The sequence below is a fragment of the Canis lupus genome, chromosome 18, assembly GCF_003254725.2.
Source record: "Canis lupus dingo isolate Sandy chromosome 18, ASM325472v2, whole genome shotgun sequence".
Taxonomy (NCBI): Eukaryota; Metazoa; Chordata; class Mammalia; order Carnivora; family Canidae; genus Canis; species Canis lupus.
In genome coordinates, this window is record NC_064260.1 from 51,414,237 (window position 1) to 51,436,881 (window position 22,645).

Here is a 22,645-nt window from a genome sequence, read left to right on the forward strand (position 1 = left end):
TTCACTGGTTTGTTTTCTTTTGAGCCCTGGTTGGGGGCATGCACACTGGGGCGGGGGAGGAGAGGCTCCAGGAGTACTTCTAGACTAGGAACCTCCATACCCCCCTAGTGCAGGGTTCCAGAGTTTCTTCCTGCCCAGCAGGTAGGAGAAAAAATACCCTTATCTCTGCCTCCCTGAGAGAGTTGGGCCTTGGCCCAAAGCCCTGCAGTAGCTTAGGAACTCGAGCCTCCTGGACTTGGGCCTCTTCACCGAGTGGCCAGTGCTTTTCAGTTCCAGAGGCTTGTAGGGTCCCTGCCCCAGGGAGCTCAGGCTGGCTAGGACGGCAGCGGCCCCTTTCCTTGGTGGGGGCTCTCCACACTGTTGACGGGACCCAGATCTAGGAGGGCCCATCAGTAGAGTTTGGGAGCTAAGAGAGAGTAGCCCCATGATGTGGGCTAACTATGAGCTGACATTTCCTCACCCCAACACAACCTGCAGACCTAAGAATCTTCCTGGTGAGAAACGAGTCCCCCTCATCCTCTTTCCAAACATGTCAGATAGTTTGGGCTCAAGTATTTTGAGGCCGACTCTGCTACCAGGCACTGAGCTGGTATTTTCCACATTCACTGCCTTTCTTCGTGCTTGCAACAGCTAGCAGGGCCCCACAGATGAGGAAATCTGTAGGCCAGAGGGGTTGAATGATTTTCCTGTGGTCACCCAGCTGGTTAGCAATCGTATTTTGTTATCTCGGACCAGGTTTCTATTGCCACATCGTCAAAGCGCAACCTGTACGGACCAGAGGGCCACCGAGTCCCCAGGCCTCCCTGCCCTGGGCCAGCCCTCGGGAGCTTGCAGGAGCGGCCATTTGCAGTGCTGGGCGGAAAAGGACCGAGGGCTGGGGCCTAATTGTTCTACTGGCGAAGGGTCTGTTCTGTGGCCCCTGCCTCAGACTCCCAGCCCACAGGTTCCTGGAAGCCATTCCTTCCCCTCTTGATGGTGGCAGGATGGGAACGGGAAGCAGGGCCTGGGACAAGCAGGGCTGGTGCAGGTCAGGTCAGGAGGTCTGTCAAAGGGCTGAGGTACGGCAGTAACTCATGTGATCTGAGGCACATGTGAATCAGGAAGGGGTTGGTTCTAGGAAACAAGCTTGTCCAGCTGTTTGCAGCAGACAGGGATTTAAGATAATTGACTACTTCCAAGGTGTCTGGGAAGGCCAGAGAAGGGGTGCCTCCGGGAGCCAGCCTCGGCACTGCCAAGTTCCAGAATAGACCACCCTGCCTGCAGTCCAGTTCCTCTCAGTGCCCAGATGCTGGGCCTGGACCCCGGAACGTGGGTGGGCCTGCCAGTACCGCCCCTTGACACCCACGAAACCTGAGCGTGCTGGCACTGCTACAGAAGGGCTGAGCTCCCAAAGCTGCCAAATGGCCCCGGCCTGGTTTCCTCTGCCCACATCATTCAGAGGGCATCCAGTGAGTAGGCCATATGTCTCCCACAGACCTCAAGCACAGGGAAGTCTAGAAAATGTCCTCAGATGTAGGAGGTAGTGTTAATCCTTAGTGTAAGATTGAGGTAAAGGGCCTGTGTAAGGGCCCCAGATGGCCTCTGACTCTCCCACCCCCACCACAAATATGCCACAGTGGACCTCCTATTAGGAGGAGCAGGAGGGTGGGCGCTGAGCATGGGCAGCAGCCGCAGTCCAGGGGCCGCAGGGGCCGTGGTTCTGGCGATAAGAAGTGCAAAAAGCGTAGCCGGTGCAAGGAAACCTACTTGATGTATATCTACAAGGTGCACCCGGACATCGGCATCTCTTCCAAGGCCATGAGCATCATGAACTCATTTGTGAACGATGTGTTTGAACGGCTGGCTGGCGAGGCTGCCCGGCTGGCCCAGTACTCGGGCCGGACCACACTGACATCCCGGGAGGTCCAGACGGCGGTGCGTCTGCTGCTGCCCGGAGAGCTGGCCAAGCATGCTGTATCTGAGGGCACCAAGGCCATCACCAAGTACACCAGCTCCAAGTGACCCAGGGCCTTCCATTAATAAAGAGTGAGCTGCTCCAAAAAAAAAAAAAAAAAAAAAAACCAACAACAACAAAAAAAACATCGTACTGTAGGTCTTCATAGCCACCTTTTCTTTTTTCCCAGTCACTTCGTTTTTACTACTTCACATTTTCAGCAAACAAATAAAGGTGCAAACAGGGTTTATTTCACATTAATATATTAACTGTTTTTTTTTTGTTTTTTGTTTTTTTGTCAAATAAATAGGGAATTCTCTTTTAAATAACCATCTCCTCCCTTCTCGGCCAGTCCAGAAGCGAATGAAAGCAAATTTTAGTACATCCAGGAGGCATATCACCAATTATGTATGAAGCTTAAATGGACAAGTTTTTTTTGTTTTTTGTTTTGTATAAATACCAGAAGAGGGAAAGTTTATTTGAGATGCAGGATTTGGAAAGGCAAGCCTGGGCTTTTATTGGGAGTTGAAGCATAAACATTTTTGAGTTCCCCTAAGATGTCTGGACTAACGTAACAGACTTCTTTGTTCACAGCCATGACTTCTAATCTTAGATTTGTGACACCCCCGGGGGTCTCCACATATCTCCGGAGGTCCTGTAAAATTACCTCCTCAGAATGCCAAGTAAAATAATTTAAATTCACTTAAAAAATATGCCACACGTGTCTGCAGGCAAAGAAGGCTGTCCTGGAGTCACAAGAACACTTCTAAGTATTAGAAAAGCTTGATCCCTGTCGATTCCATTTTAGTCTCAACCAACTGATGAATAAAGGACATTGAGCAAGAGGAGACTGTGCGACTTCTGTTTTTTTTTTAAGGGTTTTTTGTTTGTTTAATACATCTGAAAAGAATGCATATACAAAGAATTGAGACATGAGAAAGCATTGGTTCAACACTAATGAATCTACAAGAATTAGGATTTGGGGAAGGGGGAGAAGATTACCTAAATATTTTTAAAAATTGGAAACTGCGACCAAAATAAGTGGATAATATCCCTATTAACACTTATGAAGAGTCTTCATAAGACTCCATGATTTTTTTATTAAACCAGAGAGCCTTAACGGGCTACTCTAGGGTTCCTCATATGCAAAACAGACATAAGGGGATTCCCCTGACTGGTCCCTATGTTGTTAAATGTTCTCCCCACCCCCACCCCCACCTCCAGCTTCTTCATGAAGCAGGTCTCCATTCTCCCAACTTAAAAGAGGATGTGCATCATTCCATAGACATCTGTCTCCGAGTACCACCTCTCACATTTCTTCAATTCACCAGGTCTTCAGTTGTGTTCTAGGAACACTGTTATCATACACTATTAAGCTGGACATCTATGCTAAGCATATAAGACAATGACTGACAGGGAAAAAATGTTTTTTAAGTACGTACTCAATCCATTTGGTGTATTTCAAAAGGTGCAATACTTTTCTTCATTTATCAGTGAAAGAAGTTAGAAATTAACTTCAAAAAAATTCAGTAAATGGCAAACAAATTTCCCCTCATGTGTCTGTGTGACACTTCCCCTGGGGCACACACTAGGAGCAGAATTACTGAATCCTAAGGCATGCATGTACTTAAATTTGACTAAGAGATATCCAAGTAATTCAAGTGTTTAGTTTCGCCTCCTCTCAGCATGCCTAGGAGGGTAGGGACAGACATGAGTGAGCCAGCCCATGACATCCACCACAGTCTACCCCTTTGCATGCTCGGTGTCCATGTACCTCTGCTCATATTTAAACTTCTTGAAGGTCATAGCAACAGCAACATGCTCCTCCACCAACCCCTCTTACAACCAAGACTTCTTCGCCAAGAGGGAAGAACCCCAAATTCCATCAGCCACTGGCCACCCATCTGGATGTCACCAATGCTCACCAGTTACTGGTTCTCCACTTCCAGGTACATCCATACCCTTCCCTACCTCCCTGAGGTTAGGCCTGGCCAGGAGTTCAGCTCTGGCTAATGGAATGTAGAGTGTTGATTCTGGGGCAGAACACTCACTGCTAGCACTCAGCGTCTGGCCCTCTCTCGCCCTGGCATGGCAGTTGTGGAAGTGTTCATTGATGTGGAGGTGCTGGATAGTTGAGTCACAATCACATCTCAATCTACTGTAACAAACACTGGATTATGAAGGCAATCATCAATAACGTACTTTATATGACACTGGGGAAAGGCATGGGAAAGAATATTGGTTAAGCTATATTTTACTTGCAAGGAAGAAAGTATGGTGGAATGAGCTACAAGGCCATAATGGGGGCTTTAGCAAATAAGAATATTGTACAGCACGTCCCGTTAACTTCAAAGAAACAACAAATAATTTTTTAGTATCAGTATGTCCCAAACATTAGGACAAACTTCTTCCAAAAGAAAAGAGTTTCTAAGAAATTCAGATGTAATTGGGCATCTTGTATTTTATCTCTCAGTCCTAGATGTATTTATAACTTGTTTCTCCTACAATCCACTCTATTTTTTTTTTAACCTTCAAGGCTCTTTATCTAGTAAAGTGGCCTTCATCCCTGAGAGACGTGAGTCCTTGGTAAGTCTGCTTGTACTGAGTGTCTTTAGTTTGTTGAGTGAATGTTATCGCTGGGTCTGGCAGTCCTGGGATTCTGCTTCCATTGTGTGGCAGCAACAGTTTCTTCACTGATCACCAGGACCAATCATCCTTCTGGAGCTGTTGTTTCCAAGGCACGAAAAAGGCAAAACGACAAGGTAGCAGTCTTCCCTTCCAGTTCAAAAGAACTACTGCTGTGTCCATCAGCATTCATGCTTGGGTACCAAGGACTCCAAACTAGCAAGGCCCAGAGCTGGAGGGATGAGAAGCAGATATTTTGAGAGAGACTTCAGATTGCTTGATACAATAATGGTAGCAGTGCAGGTTCCCATCTCTCCCCCTCCCCAAAATAATATGGAATAAAGAGAAGAGCAAGATACATTTACATAAAACCAAGTAACCCTTAGTATAACTTGAAGATACAATGCTCAAACTTAAAAGTACCAGTAAGTAAAAACAAACAGAAACAAGTGACAGCGCACCATCTCCCACATCCTTGCCCAGCCTCACCCTGCAGGGCCCTGGGCAGACTGGCAGAGAAACCAGAAGAGAAGAGGGGAGCTAGTGATGGCCTATGCTTGATGGAAGACCTCATAGAAAGACGGAGTCCACCTGAAGTCTGAAAATGTGAAAACATGTCTGGAGAGGTCAGAGCTTTGACTACAAGGGATGGATTTCAAAGTACATGGTGATTTGAGCAATGGTCTTTGAAACACACAGATTTGGGGAGAGCACCAGGCAAAAAGGAAGAAAGAAGTATCTTAGATATTTGGCTGTCAAAGGGGAAGCAAATGGAGAAATGTCATGGCTCTGCTAGACAAAGGACAAAATCAAAGGACACACAACTCTTTCCCCACTCTCCAAACAAATCCATGAAAGCATCTGGACTTCGCAGTATTGGCAGAAGAGGGATCAGTAAAGTAAGGATAAAACACCCAGCACCACAGAAATTAGCAAGAAAAGATTAGCAAGTTCATACGGAGTTATTGCAAAATATCAAAAAATGTATTTCATTACATATCAACCAAGGAAATTTTACACACCCCCCCGAATAAACAGCCTCAAAGCAGAAAAAAGCTGAACACAGCACTCTAAACATAACTAAATATACTCAAAACAAGTGTTTGAAGATATACAAAATTTACGATGAGAAAATTTTTAAATAGAAATAGATAAGACCTAGGAAAGAATGAAGGAGGTTGATTGAACTCAGGAGAGAAACGGAAGAAACAGACTATTATCTAGAAATACAGATTACATTATAAGATGCCCAAGGGAAAATGGACTCAAATAAATGTATAATAAGGGGCACTGAAGAAAGACAGAGAAACAAAGAAGAGAATAAAAATGAGATAAAGAAGTAGAAGTCAGAACAAAATAATGGTAGCAGAAGATTGTCAAAGAAGAAATTCTATTTGTATTATTGGAGTCCCAGAAGAAAAACCAAACAATGAACCAGAGCTGATATTTAACATATAAGAAAACTTTCCAAGAGCAACAGATTTGCAAATTGAAAGGAACTGCTGGGAACCTTGAAAAATTAACCCATAACAACCAATGTTGAGACATATCCTCATAAAACTATTAGATTTCAAAATATTTTTTAAAGATTTTATTTATTCATTCATGAGAGACACACAGAGGCAGAGACACAGGCAGAGGGAGGAGCCCAATGGGGCTGGGGAGGAGACACGACTCAATCCCAGGATCCCAGGACCCCAGGATCACACCCTGAGCTGAAGGCAGATGCTTAACCGCTGAGCCACCCAGACATCCCAATTTCAAAATATTTTTTAAAAAGAATTCTCAAAAAAAAAAAAAAAAGAATTCTCAAAGGGATGCCTGGGTGGCTCAATTGGTTAAGCATCCAACTCTTGATTTCAACTCAGGTCATGATCTCGGTGAGGTCAGGCTCTGGACTGGGCATGGCGCATGCTTAAAATTCTCTTTCTCTCCCTCTGCCCCTTCCCATGCTGGCTCCCGTGCCATCTCTCTCTCTCTCTCTCTCTCTCTCTCTAACAAACAACTCAAGATCTTCAGGAAGAAAGAACAAATAACTTACAAAGGCAAAATAATCATAATGGCATCAGATTTTAAAAAGCCAACCGACGTATAATACAGCAATGGGACAGCATTTTTTTTTAACGTTCTATTTTCTAAAGTGTGAACCAAGGATTTTATATTCAAAAAGTTGTTCTTCAAGTATCAAGGTCATATGAAACAGTTTTCTGTTTTTTAACAAGTAATTCTATAATTCTGCACCGATGAGCCAATCTGATAGAAAATGCACTTCATCCAACCAAGAGCTGAAGAATATATATATAAAGGACCTAAGGTGGGCACCCCGGTGGCTTGGCGGTTTGGCACCGCCTTTGGTCCAGGCCCAGCCTGGAGACCTGGGATCAAGTCCCACGTCGGGCTCCCTGCATGGAGCCTGCTTCTCCCTCTACCTCTGTCTCTGCCTCTCTCTCTCTCTCTCTCTCTGTCTCTCATGAATAAATAAATAAAATCTTAAAAAAAAAAAGGCCTAAGGCTAAAACAAAGGTGGCATGAGGGTAAATAAGTAGAAATATTATATATTGCGATAATTAATGTAATTAAAAGCATGGGAGAAGAAGAGAGGAAGAGAGGAAAAGAGGGTAAAGCTCACTAATGGTTGTAAGAGTGACTCTCAGCTCTCGAGTCACTCTTATGGGCTGCTCTGTGAAAATAAATCTGGGCCCTTTAAATATTGGGCTTTGCTTCTGGCTCATTACTAAGCTTTGTCAGCAGAGGGCGCAGAGGAGCCATTGCAGAAGGGAGTTTTCCTTCCACCTTTGATGGACTCACTAGATTATCTCCGGAAGCTTCTCCAGTACCCAAGGCCCCAGGCATCAAGCAGCTCTAGCACCCAAGGCTTTGCCAGCACCAGCCTCCTATAGTGCATGACAGTCAGCAGCCGCCAGCAGCCAGCAGCTTCCCAGCACCTTTCCTTGGACAGTTTTGCAGCAGAGTATCTGCAGTGAAACCCCTCCCCATAAACAGCCTTCCCTGGCCCCCTACAGAATGGTTTTCCAGCAAATTCTACCAGCACAGCCCACAGAAACTTCTCTTCACACTGTGAACCACAGGCATGCTTTGTCCAACTGGATCTGGATCTCAGACTTGTGGTTAGGAAGGGAGGTGCTCCTCCAGGTACGGCCTTGCGGTAAATGGGGGGTGAGGAGAGCTACTTCTTATATCTGGTATTTCTGTACTCTTCTATGCTCTTTGCAGTTCTCTTTTCCTATTACTGGGCAATGCCTTGCTACTTCAGTCCCCTGTTAAAGTTGATAATTCTTTATATTAAACTTCTCCTATTCAAATTACTGTGTGATTTCTCTCCTGGTTGGACCCTTACCGATAAATAGGAAGGCTTATATTTTTGTTGTAGTGTTTGCTTTTTCTATTTATACCTTTAAAAATCCTCAATTTTGGGATCCCCGGGTGGCACAGCGGTTTGGCGCCTGCCTTTGGCCCAGGGCGCGATCCTGGAGATTCGGGATCGAATCCCACGTCGGGCTCCCTCCCGGTGCATGGAGCCTGCTTCTCCCTCTGCCTATGTCTCTGCCTCTGTGTGTGTGTGTGTGTGTGTGTGTGTGTGTGTGTGTGACTATCATAAATAAATAAAAATTAAAAAAAATAAAAATCCTCAATTTCAAAACCATTTTCAAAACAGATAAGCCACATAGAGTTTTGAAACTGAAGTTTTTTAAAAAGGTATAAATATAACAGTAAACACTAGAACAAAAATATAAGCCTTCCTATTTATCTTATAAAATAAAGATCAGACAATATTTTTGTTTTTTAAAGATTTTTATTTATTTATTCATACAGATGCAGAAAGAGAGAGAGAGAGAGGCAGAGAGAGAAGCAGGCTCCATGCAGAGAGCCCAACGCGGGACTCGATCCAGGGTCTCCAGGATCATGCCCTGGGCTACAGGCAGCACTAAATCACTGGGCCACTGGGGCTGCCCATAAAATAAAGATCAAAGAAGAGGTGCCTGGGTGGCTCAGTTGGTTGAGCATTCAATTCTTGATTTTAGCTCAGGTCATGATCTCAAGGTCATGAGAGCAAGCTTCATGGTGGGCTCCATGCTCATTGTGGAGTCTACTTGAGATTTTCTCTCCCCCACTGCCTCTACCCCTTCCCCCCACTTGCACTTTCACTTTCTAAATAAATATATAAATAAGTTCTTTTAAAAATATATCAGGGGATCCCTGGGTGGCTCAGCAGTTTAGCGCCTGCCTTTGGCCCAGGGCGTGATCCTGGAGTCCTGGGATCGAGTTCCGCATCGGGCTCCTGCATGGAGCCTGCTTCTCCCTCTGCCTGTGTCTCTGCCTCTCTCTCTCTCTCTCTGTCCCTCATGAATAAATAAATAAAATATTTTTAAAAATAAAAATATACCAAAGAATATACAGATCATAGAGAAATTTCAGAACCAGAAAAGATCCTGAATAACCAAAGTGATGTTGAAAAAGAAAACCAAAGCTGAAGACATCATAACCCTATACTTTAAGCTGTATTACAAAGCTTCAGTCCTCAAGACAGTATGGTACTGGCACAAAAGCAGACACATAGATCAGTGGAACAGAATAGACAACTCAGAAACAGCCCCAGAACTATAAGGTCAAGTAATCTTTGACAAAGTAGGAAAGAATGTTCAATGGATAAAGGACAGTCTCTTCAACAAATGGTGTTGGGAAAATTGGACAGCAACATGCAAAAGAATGAAGCTACTGAATGAAATGCAAAATTGAACTACTGGAACTTCATCAAGATAAAAAGGGGAACCCTGGGTGGGTTGGCACTTTAGTGCCTGCCTTTAGCCCAGGATGTGATTCTGGAGGAGTCCTTGGATCAAGTTCTGCATCAGGCTCCCTGCATGGAACCTGCTTCTCCCTCTGCCTCTGTCTCTGCCTCTGTGTGTGTGTGTGTCTCTCATGAATAAATAAATAAATAAAATTTAAAAAGATAAAACGCTTCTGCACAGTTATGGAAATAATCAACAAGACTAAAAGGCAACCAACAGAATGGGAGAATACATTTGCAAATGACCATCAGATAAATGGCTAGTATACAAAATCTATAAAGAACTTATCAAACTCAACATCCAAAAAATAAATAGTCCAGTTAAGAAATGGGCAGAAGACATGAAAAGACATTTCTCCAAAGAAGACATACAGATGGGGCACCTCGATGGTTCCGTGGTTGAGCATCTGCCTTCTGCTCAGGTCATGATCCCAGGGTCCTAGGATCAAGTCCCACATTGGGCTCCCCGCAGGAAGCCTGCTTCTCCCTCTGCCTATGTCTCTGCCTCTCTCTCTGTGTCTCTCATGAATAAATAAATAAAAATTAAAAAAAAGAAGACATACAGATGGCCAACAGACATAAAAAAATGCTCCACATCACTTGGCATCAGGGAAATACAAATCAAAACCACAATAAGATACCACCTCCTACCAGTTAGAATGGCTGAAAATAACAACTCAGGAAACAATAGATGTTGGCGAGGATGTGGAGAAAGAGGAACCTTCCTGCACTGTTTGTGAGAATGAAAGCTGGTGCAGTCACTCTGAAAAACAGAATGGTGGTTCCCCAAAAAGTTAAAAATACAACTATCCAGGGTGCCTGGGAGGCTCAGTTAGTTAAGTGTCCGACTCTTGATTTTGGCTCAAGTCATGATCTTGGGGTTGTGAAATTGAGCCCCACATCAGACTCCATGCTTAGCAGGGAGTTTGCTTGAGATTCTCTCTCTCCCTCTCCCTTTGCCCCTCCTCCTGCTCTCTCTCAAATAAATAAATAAATAAATAAATAAATAAATATTTAAAAAATGGAACTACCCTATAACCCAGCAATTGCACTTCCAGGTATTTATCCAAAGGATACATAAATACTGATTTGAAGAGGCACCTGCACCCCAATGTTTATAGCAGCATTATTAATAATAGCCAAAGTATGGAAAGAGCTGAAATGTCCACTGGCTGAGGAGTGGATAAAGAAGATGTGGTAGATATATACAATGAAATATTACTCAGCCATTAAAAAAATGAACTATTGCCATTTGCAAGTTGGGGTGTGGCTGTGGGGAGAATGACCACTTCACCTTGACCACATCATTGCAACAGGTAGGCGATAACCTTCCAAGTACCTATGTTTGTGTGTAACTTACTGGGTGGCACAAAAGCAGGCTTGGGTGGCCAAGCCTGGTAAAACTGTCAGGATGAACATGTGATTCTTTTAAATGTTAAAGATTTTTGTATAGGAAAAAAAAATCCATGATGTGGATGAAACTAGAATACATTACTCTTTTTTTTTTTTTTAAAGATTTTATTTATTTATTCATGAGAGACAGAGACAGAGAGAAAGAGGCAGAGGGAGAAGCAGGCTCCATGCAGGGAGCCTGACGTGGACTCGATCCCGGGTCTCCAAGATCATGCCCTGGACTGAAGGCGGCGCTAAACCACTGAGCCACTGGGGCTGCCCAGAACACATTATTCTAAGCGAAATAAGTCAGTCAGAGAAAGTCAAATACCATATAATTTCACTTGTATGTATGTAGAATTTAAGAAACAAAAGAGATGAACACAGGGGAAGGGAAAGAAAAATAAGATAAAAACAGAGAGTGAGGCAAATCCCAAGAGACTCTTAACTGTAGAAAATAAACTGAAGGTTGCTGGAGGGGAGACAGGTGGGGGATGGGCTAAAGGTGATGGGAATTAAAGGAGGGCACTTGTTGTGATGAACACTGGAGTTATATGTAAGTGATGAGTCACTAGATTCTACTCCTGAAACTACTACTACACCATATGCTAACTAATTTGAGTCTTGGCGGAAAAAAAAAATCAAATATAACAAACATAATATAAAATATTATGACAGAGAGTTAAGACCAAACATGCCTATTATATTGAGAAATGTAAATGTAAGGCTTAACTCACCTATTCTTAGAAAGTTCTTAACTTGGTTCAAATAGCAAGACCCAACAATACGTTATCTATAAGAGAAACACTTAGAGCAACATGATTCAGAGAAACTAAAGATAAGAGGACAAACAAAGGTATACAGGCACATGGAAACAATAAAAAATCAGAAGTAATGCCCCTGATATAAAACAAAGTAGAATTCAATTTGCAAAGTATTAGACATGACAAAAGAAGCACTTTTAAACATTATAAGCCATAATTTACAACCAAGCTGTGACATTTATCAATATTTATGCACCAAATAGCACAGCAAACTTTCTCTTTTTAAGTAATCTCTCCACCCAATGTGGGGCTTAAACTCACAAACCTAAAATCAAATTCACACACTCTTCTAACTGAGCCAGACAACCCAGTAAACACTTTTAAGATATAAAAACTACAGAGGATGCAAATAAATATAGATGGAAATACACTAATTACAGGAGATTTTAATTCATCACACTTGGTGTAAGACAAATGAAGAAGAGGGACAAAAATAAGGAATGAAAATAAGACATAAACAACATAATAATCAGTATAGTAGATCTCAAGGATGTCTGTTGAACTCTATACACTAGCAATGAACAATCCATAAATGGAATTAAGAAAAAATTCCATTTATGGTAGCATCAGAAAGAATAAAATACTTCAAAATAAATCTGATAAAGAAAATGCAGGAGTTGCACATTGAAAATATAACACATTTCTGAAAGAAATGAACGAAGATGTAAATAATGGGAAGGCAATCCATGTTTATGGATTGAAAGACTGAATTTTATTTTTTTAAGGATTTTATTTATTTATTCATGAGAGAGGCAGAGGGAGAAGCAGGCTACCTGCGGGGAGTCTGATGTGAGACTCCATCCAGAGACTCTGGGATCACACCCTGAGCCAAAGGCAAGCGCTCAGCCACTGAGCCACCCAGGTGTCCCTTGGCAATGGTTTCTTAGATATGACACTAAAAAACATAAGCAGGAACATAGGTAAATTGAACTTCACTGAAAATTCTAAAACTTGTACATCAATTGATAGAGACACTATCAGGAAAGTGAAAAGATAACCCACAGAACAGAAAATATTTGCAAATCATGTATCTGATAAGGTTATAATAGCAACATATATTAAGAATTATATTATGGGGCACCTGAGTGACTCAGTTGGTTAAGTGTTTGGCTCAGGTCATTATCCTGGGATCCTGGGATGGAGCCCGGTGTCTGGCTCCCTGCTCAGTGGGGAGTCTGTTTCTCCTTCTCTCTGCCCCTCCCCCTGCTTGTGCTCCCTCTCCCTCCCTTCCTCCCTCTCTCTCCCTCCCTCCCTCTCTCTCCCTCCCTCCTCTCTCTCCCTCTCTGTCAAATAAATAAATAAAATATTTTTTTTTAAAGTTCTATTACAATTCAACAACAAAGAGACAAACAACCCAATAAAAAAACGTGCAAAGGTGGGTGCCTGGGTGGCTCCATGGGCTAAGCAGCTGACTTTGGCTCAGGTCATGATCTCAGGGTCCTGAGATAGAGCCTCGAGTTAGGCTCCATGCTCAATGAGGACTCTGCTTCTCCTTCTCTCTCTGCCCCTCCCCCTTTCATATTCTCTCTCTCTCTCTCTCTCTCTCTCAAATAAATAAATAAAATATTTTTTTAAATGTGCAAAGAAATGAGCCGCCCGGGTGGCTCAGCGGTTTAGCGCCGCCTTCAGCCCAGGGCCTGATCCTGGAGACCTGGAATCGAGTCCTACATCGGGCTCCCTGCGTAGAGCCTGTTTCTCCCTCTGCCTGTGTCTCTGCCTCTCTCTCTCTCTCTCTCAATCTCTCTCTCTCTGTCTCATGAATAAATAAAATCTTTAAAAAACAATAAATGTGCAAAGAAAAAATAAAATGTGCAAAGGACTAGAGTAGATATTTCTCCAAAGAAAATATATAAATGGCCAAAAAACATATGAAAAGATGCTCAGCATAAGTCATTAGGGAAATGTGAGTCAAATGCAAAGCACAGAGAGAGAACATGCAAGGATGCAGTGAGAAGGTGGCCATCTACAAGCCAGGAAAAAAGCTGTCATCAGAAACCAACCTTGATGGCCCCTTGCTGGACGTTTGAACTCTGTTAATAACAGAGCTGAATTATATCAACATCTTAAAGAGGAAAATGGAATGGAGACAACAGAAAATGGCAAAGCCGGCCGGCAGTGAAGAATGATTTGAAGAACTAAAATTTACTATATTGCATACATATTTTGGGCAGAATTTGATACAAGTACTTTTACAGCAAGATTGTATAGTTACGTTGCCTGGACTGGTTTTTACATTTTTAAAATATTTCAACTAACTTTATCTTTTTTGTATTAATTGTAAAATTGGCACATTTATCAAAAAATATACATTTGAAATTTGTCCTCCCAAATCACACAAATTTATTTTATGGTAAAAGGATGTTCCCTCTCGAAATGTTTTTAAAAAAATTCTTAGGCTTCTCTTTGCCAAATAAAACTATTAAAATTTCTGAAATGCAAAAAAAAAAAAAAAAGAATCACTACATCTGTATCTTTGGGATAAATACCTGGTAGTGCAATTGCTGAATCATGAGAGAGAGAGGCAGAGGAGGAAGCAGACTCCATGCAGGAAGCCCAACGCGGGACTGATCCCGGGTCTCCAGGATCAGGCTCTGGGCCAAAGGCGGAGCTAAACCACTGAGCCACTAAACCACTGAGCCACGTGGGTTGCCCTAGAGGTTGTTTTTAAGCGTTATGATTCTCCTAGAAGAGCAACACTGAAATTTTATATTTAAGAATTGTGTATGCAACTTATAAGCATTAAGTTGTTTTCTCTCTTTCTTTTTATGTTACTTGAGATTTGGGGGTTGCTTTAGTTTAGCCCATCACATAATTATAACACCAGGATAGTACTTAGCATATTATAAATAATGCATATGACAAGAGTAGAGACAAACTGTTTTCTCTTAGCTTGATCAAAGATTGCTTCACTGATAGAAAAATACAGCTGAATTTCTGACTCTAATATTTTTTGAGTTCCTACTATTTCATATATTGATTTCTTTGGGTTTTACCTGGGATAAGATTAAGGGAGTAAAGACCTGCATGGATTTGAAAAAAAAATAGAGAAAATAGAAAATAGATTTCTGTTGTTTAATCCACACAGCCTGTGGTTGTAGCATTATTCATAATGACTAAAATGTGGGAACAACCCAATGGGCATTGATAAATGAATGGATAAACAAAATACGAATATTATTCATCCATAAAAAGGAACAAGACCTGACACCTTCTACAGCATGGAGGAACCTTGAAAACATTGTGCTAAGTAAAAGAAGCGAGAAACAAAAAGCCATATACTATAAGAGATCATTTTTATGAATCTTCAGACTAGGCAAATCCATGAAGACAGGAAATAAATTAATGGCAGCCAGAGACTGGAGGAAGGGGAAAACAAGAAGTGGCTACAAGTGGAAATGGCATTTCCTTTTAGCATGATGAAAATATTCTGGAATTGGATCATTGTGGTGGTTTCATTATCTTGTGAATATACTAAAATGACTAGACTTTATACTTTAAAGGGGTGAATTTTATGGTGTGTGAACTATTCATCATTATGAAATTTCCTAATGATGGTGACTTGTTCAAAGTATGAAGGAAGTGAATTTGAAGGAGCTCCCAGTGGCCAAGCCTGGAATGAGTTAAGTAAGAACCTAATAACAATAGATTAAAACCATTAGAATGAGTAAATATCCTTGAGCCCATGTTGATATAAGTAACTGAATGAATAAATGAGAATGGACAGCTCTAGAATTCCAATTAATCAATGTAGAAGGAATGTCTGAAAAAGAAAATCACCACCAGGCAAACACCATAGTAGTAATAGTTTCAGGCAATCATCAGAGAATTCTTTTTTTTTTAACCAGAGAATTCTTAAATAGTGGAAAACGTGTGATAAGGGACAGATTATTTGCATAGTCTCAAAATACTTCCATATAAGACACTTATTATTTATAAAACATAGTAACTCTAAAGGAGAGGACTCTGCAGTCACCACCTTCACCAAGTGATTGGAGTTAACATACTGGTAATAAGGGTATTGATGGAGTGCCTGGCTGACTCAGTCTGACGAGGGTTCAACTCTTGATCTCGGGGTTGTGGGTTCGAGCTCCACATTGGGTGTAGAGGTTACTTCCAAATAAAATCTTTTTTAAAAAAATGCAGTGATATGTGTTGGTAGAGAAGGGCATAGTAGCACTTCTGTGATATTTTTGCCAAAATTAAATATCTTCAATTCAGTTGGGAGAAAACATCAGGCAAACCCAAACAGGGATATTCTACAAAAATTTTTAAAAATATAAATATAAATATAAAATAAAGTCTGATAAGGCAGAAAGAGGAATGTTTTTTTAAAGTGCCACAAATAAAACAGTAAAAACATGGTTCATATTAATCCAACTGTATCAATAATAATCACTTTCGGGATCCCTGGGTGGCGCAGTGGTTTAGCGCCTGCCTTTGGCCCAGGGCGCGATCCTGGAGACCCGGGATCGAATCCCACGTCAGGCTCCCGGTGCATGGAGTCTGCTTCTCCCTCTGCCTGTGTCTCTGCCTCTCTCTCTCTCTCTGTGACTATCATAAATAAATAAAAATTAAAAAAAAAAAAAATTTAAATAATAATCACTTTCATCATGAGTACACCAATTAAAAGACAGAGACTGTCAGCATGAATAAAAAAAAAAAAGACCCAACTATATGCTGTCTACAAGAGACCCACTTCAAATATAAAGACACAGGGAGAGTAAGACGGATACACCATGCTGACACTGATCCAAAGAGAGCTGGACTAGCTATGTTAATTTCAGACAAAGCAGGCTTCAGAACAAGGATGTTTATAAGGGATAAAGAGGGGCATCATAGAATGATAAAGGAGTCAATTTTCCAAGAAGACCTAACACTCTTTAATGTGTATTCGATGCACCCAACCACAGAGCATCTAAACATATGAGGCAGGGACACCTAGGTGGCAAAGATAGTTAAGGGTCTGGTCTTGATTTCAGCTCAGGTCATGATTTCAGGGTCGTGAGATCGAGCCTTGCATCAGGATCCATGCTGTGTGTGGAGTCTGCTTGGGTTTCTCTCTCCCTCTCCTCTGCCCCTGATGAGGCATGTGAGGCAAAAACTTGACAAAACTGAAAGGAGAGATAGACAAATGCACTGCTTGTGGGAGACTTCAATACCCTTTTGTCAGTAACTGCCAGACCAGCAAGCAGAAAATCAGTAATTATGTAGTTGAACTGAACAGTACCATTAATCAAATGGACTTTTTAAATATTTTATTTATTCATGAGAGAGAGAGAGAGAGAAGAAGGCTCCATGCAGGGAGCCCGACATGGGACTGGATCTGGGTCTCCAGGGCCACACCCTGGGCTGAAGGTGGCGCTAAACTGCTGAGCCACCCGGGCTGCCCTCAACTGGATTTTTTTTTTTAAGATTGTATTTATTTATTCATGAGAGACACACACACACACACAGAGGCAGAGACATAGGCAGAGGGAGAAGCAGGCTCCTCGCAGGGAGCCTGATGTGGGACTCCATCCCAGAACCCCGGGATCATGCCAAAAGCCAAAGGCAGATGATCATACTGAGCCACCCCGGCATCCCTAATCAACTGGATTTAATTATATAATACTTCTGTAGATTATAGAATATTTATAGATGATAGAGTATTGCATCCAACAGCAGCAGAAAACATGTTCTTCTCAATTGCACATGGAATATTCACCAGGAAAGATCACATTTGGGGCCATAAAATACACCTTAATGAATTTAAAAGAATAGAAATCTGTTCTTGGACTGAATGAATTAAATTAGAAATCAATGACAGAAATATTGCTGGAAAGTTCCCAAATAGGGACGCCTGGGTTGCTCAGCAGTTGAGCATCTGTTTTTGGCTCAGGGTGTGATCCTGGAGTCCTGGGATCAAGTCCTGCATCGGGCTCCCCACAGGGAGTCTGCTTCTCCCTCTGCCTATATCTCTGCCTCTCTCTGTGTGTCTCTCATGAATATATAAATAAAATCTTTACAAAAAAAAGTTTCCAAATATTTGGAAATTAAGCAACACACTCCTAAATAACCCATGGGTCAAAGAAGTCTTGAGAAAAATTTTAAAATATCTTGAACTAAACGAAAATAGAATATAACTTGCCCAAATCTGTGGAATTCAGTAAAAGTTAAACTTAGAGTGAGGTTCCTGGCATTAAATACACATATTAGAAAAGAAGAAATCTCTACGAATCAATAATCTAAGCTGCTGCTTTAGGAACCTAGAGAAGGAAGAGTAACATAAGCCTAAAGCAGGCAAAGGGGAAACAATAACAAAAATCAGAGCAGAAACCAATGACATCAAAAGCAGGAAATCAACAGAGAGCATCAATGAAACCAAAAGCTGATTTCATGAAAATCAGTAAAAATTGATAAGCCTCTAGTCAGACTAAGAAAAAAAGGGAGGACAGAAATGACAAATACCATAAATAAAAGAGGAGTCATCACTACTGATCCCACAGCCATTAAAGGGATAATAAAGAAATATTACAAGCAACTCTATGTCCACAATCTGATAACTTAAATGAAATAGACCAATTCCGGGGCACCTGGGTGGCTCAGCAGTTAAGTGTCTGCCTTCGGCTCAGGGCGTGATCCCAGGTCAGGGCTGGAGTCCCACATCGGGCTCCCTGCATGGAGCCTGCTTCTCCCTCTGCCTGTGTCTCTGCCTCTCTCTCTGTTTCTCTCATGAATAAATAAGTAAAATCTTAAAAAAAAGAAATAGACCAATTCCTTGAATGATACAAAGCAAGAAAACTAGAAGAAATAGATTATCTGAATTGACTCATATCTATGAAAGAATTTGAATCAATAATTAATAAGTATATAAAATACAATAGTTACCATTATATACTCTTAATATATAACATATAATTATATATTATTTTTTTTTTAATTTTTTTATTTATTTATGATAGTCACAGAGAGAGAGAGAGAGAGAGGCAGAGACACAGGCAGAGGGAGAAGCAGGCTCCATGCACCGGGAGCCCGACGTGGGATTCAATCCCGGGTCTCCAGGATCGCTCCCTGGGCCAAAGGCAGGCGCCAAACCGCTGCGCCACCCAGGGATCCCCTATAATTATATATTATATGTATATAAATTATATATATTTATAACAATAAACATGTGGGGTGATGGAAGTGTTACTTAACTGGATGGGAGGAACTCTCTCACAGTGTATACATGTATCAAATCATCATGATGAACAATTTATTTCTTTATTTCTTTTTTATTTTTTTTTTAAGATTTTATTTATTTATTCATGATAGTCACACAGAGAGAGAGAGAGAGAGAGGCAGAGACATAGGCAGAGGGAGAAGCAGGCACCATGCAGGAAGCCCGACGTGGGGTTTGATCCCAGGTCTCCAGGATCGTGCCCTGGGTCAAAGGCAGGCGCTAAACCTCTGCGCCACCCAGGGATCCCCAACAATTTAAAAAAATCTAAAAAAAAAAGACTCCCTCTCTCTCCCTCTTCCTCTCCTGCTCTAGAATGAATCTTAATAAATAAATCTTTAAAAAAAGAATAATAACCACAGTTAGCTAAATTATATCAAAATGTTAAAATCTATTACTTAATATTTTTTTAAAAGGTCACAGTTGGAGCATGCCAGGGAAACAACTTACCATTTTATTTTTTTTTTTTTTTTTTTTTTTTTTTTTTTTTTATGATAGTCTTACACAGAGAGAGAGAGGCAGAGACACAGGCAGAGACACAGGCAGAGGGAGAAGCAGGCTCCATGCATCGGGAGCCCGACGTGGGATTCGATCCCGGGTCTCCAGGATCGCGCCCTGGGCCAAAGGCAGGCGCCAAACTGCTGCGCCACCCAGGGATCCCCAACTTACCATTTTAAAAACGGAAATAAAAGGAAAGTATATATATATATATATGTTATTTTTTTTTAATTTTTATTTATTTATGATAGTCTCACAGAGAGAGAGAGGCAGAGACACAGGCAGAGGGAGAAGCAGGCTCCATTCAACGGGAGCCTGATGTGGGATTCGATCCCCGGTCTCCAGGATCGCGCCCTGGGCCAAAGGCAGGCGCCAAACCGCTGCACCACCCAGGGATCCCGAAAGTATATATATATAAAAAAAGGAAAGTATCAAGCATTTATTTTGCTTTTCTTAAAATTACTCTATCAACCAGGTAGTTGATGAGGGGGAGTGGTCTTTAGAGAAGTATTATAGACAGTGAAAGAAGAATGATGGACTTAGAATATTGGTTTTGTAGCCCCTATGAATGAAGGGATCTGGGTGATGATCATCTATGACTGCTAACCTCACAAAAAAGAGATGAGGTATTATGTAACCCTGGCAGAAAAAGACGCCACCCCTTGAAATTGTCTTGCCCCCCCCTCCAATAATCTGATGAAACTTCTATATCTCACTACTAATTTGTAGGACAGATGACCATAGAAGTAGGAACACAATCACTAGAATCCAGACTATGGGAAAGTTGCAGAATAATAAATACAAAAATATGGGGATCTCTGGGTGGCTCAGCGGTTTAGCCCCTGCCTTTGGCCCAGAGCGCGATCCTGGAGTCCCGGGATCGAGTCCCGCATCGGGCTCCTGGCATGGAGCCTGCTTCTCCCTCCTCCTGTCTCTCTCTCTCTCTCTCTCTCTCATAAATAAATCTTAAAAAAAATACATAAAATAAATACAAAAATAAAATCCAACATCTACAGTTAAAAAACAGTTAGTAGTATAGTATATAGCAAATCAAAAGGTAGCTTCACAATTATTGGTGAAATAGCAAAGCATTCCCATGAAAATTTCAGGAAAAATAAAAGGATGTCCCCTGATACTAGTAACATGTAAGATTGTTCTGAAAGTGCTAGAAAGCGCTACAAATTACACAATGCAATGAGGAGGCAAAGTTATCATTGTTTGGAAGTGGAAAGAACTAACTCTGGACAACCCAAGAAAGTAAAGTGAAAATTCTTAGAAATAAGAGAAGAATTCAGTACCTATCTGGTTTAAAAACTAATGTGTAAGAATCATCAGCTTTCCTGAAAACTATGCCTGCAGACCAAATCCAGCTCACTTCTTGTTTTTGCAAATAAAGTTTTTTCTGGAAGACATCCATGCTTATGTATTGCATATTGTTTATAGTTGTTTTATTTATTTTTTAAAGATTTATTTATTTATTTATTTATTTATTTATTTATGATAGACACAGAGAGAGAGAGAGGCAGAGACACAGGAGGAGGGAGAAGCAGGCTCCATGCAGGGAGCCCGATGCGGGATTCCATCCGGGGACTCCAGGATCGCACCCTGGACCAAAGGCAGGCGCCAAACCTCTGAGCCACCCAGGGATTCCCCTATAGTTGTTTTAATGCTACGACAACAAAGTTGAGTAATTGTGACGGAGATAATATGTGAAATTTGCCAACCTCTGCTTTAGATAACTGATAGTTAAAAAGAAAATGCAAAATGGGGCACCAGGGTGGCCCACTTGGTTAAGTGACCGACTCTTCATTTTGGGTTAGGTCATGATCTAAGGGTTTTGAGATTGAGCCCCACCTTGGGCTCTGAGCTCATCTTGGAGTCTGTCTCTCTCCCTCTGCTTGTCCCCCTGCTCTCTCTCTCCCTCTCTCTTATAAATAAAAAAGTCTCTCCCCTCTGCCCTTCCCAACTCCTCTGTCTCTAAAAGTAACAAAATAAAATGAAATGGAAAAAATCTAATTTATAATGGAAACAAAAACTACCTAGGAATAAACATAAAATACATAACTATTATATACAACAAAAAAACAACTTTAGAGTTGCACAGGCAGACATTAAAGGAGATAAGAATAAGGGTGGCTCAGTGGTTTAGCGCTGCCTTCAGCCCAGGGCTTGATCCTGGAGACCTGTGATCAAGTCCCAGGTTGGGCTCCCTGCATGGAGCCTGCTTCTCCCTCTGCCTGTGTCTCTGCCTCTCTCTCTCTCATTAATAAATAAATAAATAATCTTTAAAAAAAGAATAAATGGTATTAAAGAAAAAAAAAGAACAAATGGTATTATATATCTTATTCTTGATAGAAAACTACAGCAAGACGCTCTAATCTGTTAGTACCCTCCAGCCAAAGACTACCAGGAAACATCTATAGTTGAACAGACGTGTTTATTACTCTTGTACTGTTGGGCATCTCAGTAAGATGGTGTTCAGAAAGGACTTACAGGATTTGGCTTGCGCTAAGTGATTTGGGGGAGGGTTTAAGAAAGCCAGAGTTTTTCTCTGGATTGCATACTGTCAAGAAGGGGAAGTATTTCTAGGATGGGATATGTTAACAGATCTTACCCAGACAAAAGCTAAAGCTGTAATTGGTAAAGTTCACTTATATTTCCCAACATGGTCGATGTTTCATCATTCTTGTGGTTTGGACAATGTTCCTCTCTTTGTTGGTGATCACATGACTATAGAGTGATCTTGTTTTTGTCTTGATCCCTCACATCACGCAGTGACTTTGTCCAATGTTGATACTCTGTGAAATTGTTCATGTTTAACAGAACACCACGGCCAGTACCTGGATGTCTGGAGGTGTGTTTAACTTTCTCAAATCTATAAATTAAATGCAATTTTAAACTTAATTGCCAGTTATGTCTGTTCTTGTTTTACGAAAGAACTTGACAAAACATATTTAATTTGGGTATCTGAACAAATAAACATTAGGAAAGAGTTAAGAAACCAAAAAAGAAATAGTATTGCGTAAACAAAAAAGACGTAAGAAGAAAAGATTGATTAATCTACTACAAAAAAAAATAAGTCAGTTTGGAGAACAAATCACAAACTCGGATAAAATAACTTCAACGCATTTGAGGAAGTGATGTCCCCAGTAAAACAAACAAGCAACTCTCCCTACCAATAACATAAAAAGAGTACTTTTCGGAATAGTTTCGATTTTTTACCATAAGAATGTACTCCTGAAAATCATTTTCAAGAAAAAAAGACTGGGATTTGAACACATCGAGGCAGGGCTCGCAGAGGCTCAGAGGAGCCTCAAGGAAGGACTACGCTTCCCAGGAGGCTCTGAGCTGAGCGTCCCCGGACT

At 41.3% G+C, this 22,645-nt stretch overlaps 1 protein-coding gene across 1 annotated transcript; it reads left to right on the forward strand.

Moving 5' to 3' along the window:
• The first annotated feature begins 1,285 nt into the window (after window positions 1–1,285).
• LOC112659400 (histone H2B type 2-K1-like) lies at window positions 1,286–2,781 on the forward strand. The gene is made up of 2 exons (XM_035701336.2): window positions 1,286–1,324; window positions 1,537–2,781. Exons 1-2 carry the CDS (start codon window positions 1,286–1,288, stop codon window positions 1,999–2,001), a joined length of 504 nt encoding a protein of 167 aa, XP_035557229.1. The 3' UTR covers window positions 2,002–2,781.
• The last annotated feature ends 19,864 nt before the right edge of the window (window positions 2,782–22,645 follow it).